The 4,597-nt window shown below is 55.1% G+C and overlaps 1 protein-coding gene across 1 annotated transcript in view; it reads left to right on the forward strand.

Moving 5' to 3' along the window:
* GGT7 (gamma-glutamyltransferase 7) overlaps positions 1 to 4,597 on the forward strand; it is a 17,534-nt gene that overhangs the window by 3,723 nt on the left and 9,214 nt on the right. The window contains exons 4-8 of the mRNA XM_031063127.1: positions 433 to 547; positions 958 to 1,025; positions 1,671 to 1,744; positions 2,183 to 2,376; positions 4,379 to 4,466. Coding sequence (XP_030918987.1) covers positions 433 to 547; positions 958 to 1,025; positions 1,671 to 1,744; positions 2,183 to 2,376; positions 4,379 to 4,466 — 539 coding nt within the window. The remainder of the gene's footprint in view (positions 1 to 432; positions 548 to 957; positions 1,026 to 1,670; positions 1,745 to 2,182; positions 2,377 to 4,378; positions 4,467 to 4,597) is intronic.

Raw genomic sequence — 4,597 nt, forward strand, 5'->3', positions numbered from 1 at the left:
CGGAGGTTTCAGCAGCGTTGCATAAACCAAAGCCACCTGATCACTGCTCCAGCTGCACCACCCATTGCTGCTGTAAGCAAACACCATCTTTTGTTGCAAAACTGCTCAGATTAGAAAGAAAATCCCCGATGGTCCCAGCCTGGCAGTGGAACAGAGCCAGTGGCTCCATGACCAGGCAGGCAGGGACTGCTCCAGCCTCACCAGGCTCAGCACAGGGCTGCCTGTGTCCCACACCAACCCTGCCTTGGCTGTCCCGGTGTGTGCCCTAGGCAAGGACACACTGCTACTCCGGCCACCTGGTGCCCTGCTGGGGCCGGTGACCTGGCGCAGCGCCCCTTGTCTCACGGGGCCGCCCTGCCCTCAGCGCCCCCCGAGCCGTACGGCCGCGGTGCTGCAGGAGCCGTGCCGCGCCCTGACCCTGTCTCGCCGCAGGGGCGGGGTGATGCTGGTCCACGACATCCGCAAGAACAGGAGCTGGGTGATCGACTTCCGTGAGGTGGCTCCCCTGGGCATCCCACTGGAAGGGGACCTACAGCAGGACACCAAGGTGAGAACCAGCGTCCCGCAGCCATTGTCTCCAGCTCTCCTCCCTCCAACTTTCAGGCTGAGGGGCAGATGCCCAGCAAAGCTGCAAGAGTTCTCTCTCATCATGGGACATCCTGGGCCCTGCAGGCATCAGCAGGATGCTGGGAGGACAAGAGCCCCAGGAAGGAGCCTAATCCCAGGTTGTTCTGCTGAGTTCTCTCTCCTGGGTTGAGAACAAGATTGAATTTGCCTCTCTCTTTCCAAAACCTTTTATTCCATAGTAAAGTGTGTTGCTACAGACTCTTCCCCTCTCCTAACTATGCAGATAATTCCAAAGTAAACATGCTTTCCACCTCCCCTTGCAGTTGAGGACCACGTCCCATGTCCTCATGGAAAGGAGACTACTCTCTTCCTTTTTGTCCTGTTTTACAGCCAGGTCTGCTCGTAGGGGTGCCAGGCATGATCCTAGGAATGCACCAGGCACACCAGTTACATGGCAGGTAAGACATGAGGCTGGCACAGGCTGTGCCCTCGGGTCCCTGTGGGAAGCTGGGAGCACATGAGCCCTTGCCATCAGACCATGTTCTCAGCCACCAGTCAAAACCATCAGCAAAGAGGTACTTAGAGGCTTGTGTTGAAAGAGATGTTTATTTTTTTGCTATTTCATGTACAAAAGAAAAAATTCAGCGTGGTCATGTTTTCTGCAAAGTGAACTGTTGGCTAAGAAGATGTACAATGAATGTTCTGTTAGAGCTGCAGCACATGGCCCTGCATGTCTGTGCATTTTCATTGTCTCTTTAGCTGGACCCTAAGAGGTGTGCCCGTCCTTGGTGCTCTGTTGGGATACAGAGGGATCTGAATGACTTGCTCACCACCAGAGCCTGGCTTGAGCTTTTGCTGCTGGCACAGCCCTTCCCCCATCCATGCCCTGCCATTCCTCTCTGGGGCACATCCTGGAGCCCTGACATGATCCTGTTAAGGAGAAACACTGAAAGCTCAGTGCTCCTTTTGGCCACTGCTGGCCTCACAGCCTGGTGTCCCAGGAGCCCCTGACTGCCGAGCCAAGCCCTGTGCTAGCTCCCCAGCACCCTGCCCCACTGCAGCCCTCCAAGGCCCATTTCTCCTTGTCCTCTCTCCCTTGGCAGGCTCCCCTGGTCTGAGCTGCTGGGCCTCGTGGCCGATGTTGCCCAGAATGGCTTTAATGTCACACATGACCTGGGTGAGTACCTGATGGGCAGCTCAAGGCAGTTCACTGTACAAGGCAGCTGGGGATGCAGGGGGTTAGTCGTGGGAAATCAGGGCTTTGTGGACGTGGAGATTGGATGCTGTTGGGAGCTGAGCAATGCGTGAGCCACAGTCTGCCAGGGGACAGTGTGGTGGTGGCCAAATGGGAGCCCTTTGCCATGGTTGGGCAGAGCCGGGGCAGACAAACCACACTGGGCAGTGCCCAGGGCCAGGCAGGGAAGGGTTCTGGGGTCTCTTTGGGTTTCTTTCCCAGTTCCAAAGGACCAGTGGTCCAGCTCCCCCCTAGTTTTGCAATAGGGCCAGAGGCAGCAGCAGGTCTCCAACATCCCCATCAGGTGCACAGTGACTCCAGGTCCTTGGTGCCTTCCTGACCCCTGCATTTTCTGGATGTGCTTCCCCTTCTCACCTGCAGCCAAAGCCCTGGGTGAACTGAAGGAGCTGAACTACTCTGAGCGATTCCAGGAGCTCTTCCTGCCGGGAGGACAGCCCCTGCTGCCTGGGATGTTCGTCCGGCGCCCGGACCTGGCGGCCGTGCTGCAGCTGCTGGGGGCAGAAGGGGTGGCAGCCTTCTACAGTGGGAACTTGACCCAGGAGATGATCTCTGAGGTGAGCCAGGACTGCCCCTGGCACCTGCCAGCCTGGGGCTGCCACCTGCTTAAGGTGACAAACTGGAGATAAGCCAAGTGCCAGCACAATGATGGGGACAGATGCCTCCTTTTCCTTTCCTGTCCCTGCAGTGGTGGGAGTACTGACACACAGGCCATTCCCACAGTCTACAGAAGTGAAACCTCCATTTCCTCTATAACCAGGACAGTCTGGAAGGAAAACAAAAATCATTTTGGGCTATGGGCTCTGTTCACTTGGGTGACAAAGCCTTTTTCCCCAGGACAAGAGGCTGTTGAGAAACAAGTTGTTGTGGTTAATGGGACTGTAGGATACAGACTCCAGGAAGATGGCTTGAAAAAAAACCTGAGTCTTGTGAGCAGAGGATTAGAAAGGCTTGGTCCCACTTGGGGTTGCCCTAGTTTAACTCCTGTTAGAGGTGCTCTGGAAAAAATATCAGAACAGATAAAGTAATTCTGGTGAAAAAAGCCCCAAACAAACCATAGCAACTTTTATATCTGTGTGGCTGCAGTAGGGGTAGTTGGAGCACTATTTTATTGTGCCACCATGGTTCAAGTGGTGCTCCTTCAATAGCTCATCAAGAATCTGGAATGTGTTCATTCCACTCAAGCCTCAGACATCTGTGGGAACTACAGCAGAGGTGAAGGATGAGGAGCAGGAGGAGTCCCAAGCTTGTGAGCATCTCCACAGCTAAACCCTGCTTTGTCACTGTGTTTTCCTGACCTGGGGGCTGCCACAGGGAAGCACAAATTCCCTGTGGAGGAGCAAGGGCCAGGGTTGCCACATCAAAGATCCTGACAAGCTCTGGGATCCAGTGCACAATTCCAGCTTTGGTTGCAGAGCAAAGTGCTGCCTTCACAAAGTGGTTATTGTTCTAGCACAGGGAGGGCATCCATCTGGTGAAATCAACAGCTCCAAAACACCCACTCTTTGCTTCCAGGCACAGGTGCAAAATAGTGCTCTCTTGGGAATTTGGGATGTCTGCAGTGTGTGGCTGACTGGGGCTTCTTCCCCTTTCTCTGCTCCTTGTGCCCCATTCCCCACTGGCTGGATCTGGGGAGCCAGGTCCTGGCTCAGCACAGCCCTGGGGTCCAACCAGCCTTTTCTCTGGGAAGGAAACAGGGATCCCAGGTAGGAAAGACATCTTTAGCAGCTTTGGGGTCACTTGACATTCTGGCCCCACAGCATGCCCTGCATTAGCTGTCCTGCTCCAGTGATTCATTCAGTTTTGCCAGAGGAGTTTTCCTGCCAAGGAGGCTAACTGGGTTAGAGATCAGAGCATGCAGGCGTCCCAACAATCCCATCCTCTCCCTAAGAGCATTGTCCAGACACTCCTGGAGCTCTGGCAGCCTTGGGGCCATGCCCATTCCCTGGGGAGCCTGGGCAGTGCCCGCACTCTGTGATAGCCCTCCCTCATGTCCATCGTGACTCAGCCACAGAAGACCTGCAGTGGAGAGGATGGCCCATCTTTCCTGTGCCAGCCCTGGTACATTGTACCTCTGACAGGAATCTTACAGGAAGACCAAGGCTACAGCAGACCCACTGTCAGATGAAATAATTTCAGATAGGGTGAGAACAGTGATTTTTTTAGTTGATATTTCTAGTGATGGCCACCTGCTACACCCAAGCTCCTTGTCTCCTGCACCCATAATCCTGGCAGTATTCAATGCCCCTTATCACACTCCTGTTTGCCAGCCAGGGCAGGGAGGCTGCAGGGCAGGGCCAATCCCCATCTTCCTGGGCAGACAGAATGTCCTGGGAGCACCCTTGGCGTGGGTGAGCTTTAGGAGGGGAGTGCAGAGCATCCTGAGATGCTGAACAGTGAGCCAGGTGCCAGGGCTGTGAGAGCACAGATGCCCAGGGTACCCTAAGGAACCTGGCACCTGCTCAGGCATCTCAGTGGAGTGTGTTTGGCAGTGAGGGTGTGTTGCACACACAGCCTTGGCCCAGGCTGCTCAGTGTGCGCTGCTTTGCTCTTGTGCAGGTCCACAGCTACGGGGGAGTCCTGGTGGAGGAGGATTTCAGCAATTACAGTGTCACTGTGGAGGAGCCTGTGCACACAACCTATCGAGGTACACCCTCACCCTGGGGCCATGCAGCTCCAGGGGAAGCTTTTCTTCACCTTGCAAGGGGTGGCAACAGCATTGAGCAAGAGTTGAAGTCAAAGCTGTGCTGAAGTGTCTGCAGAAAGGCCTTTCAAACA

The sequence above is a fragment of the Geospiza fortis genome, unplaced genomic scaffold (assembly GCF_000277835.1).
Source record: "Geospiza fortis unplaced genomic scaffold, GeoFor_1.0 scaffold657, whole genome shotgun sequence".
In the NCBI taxonomy this organism is placed as follows: domain Eukaryota; kingdom Metazoa; phylum Chordata; class Aves; order Passeriformes; family Thraupidae; genus Geospiza; species Geospiza fortis.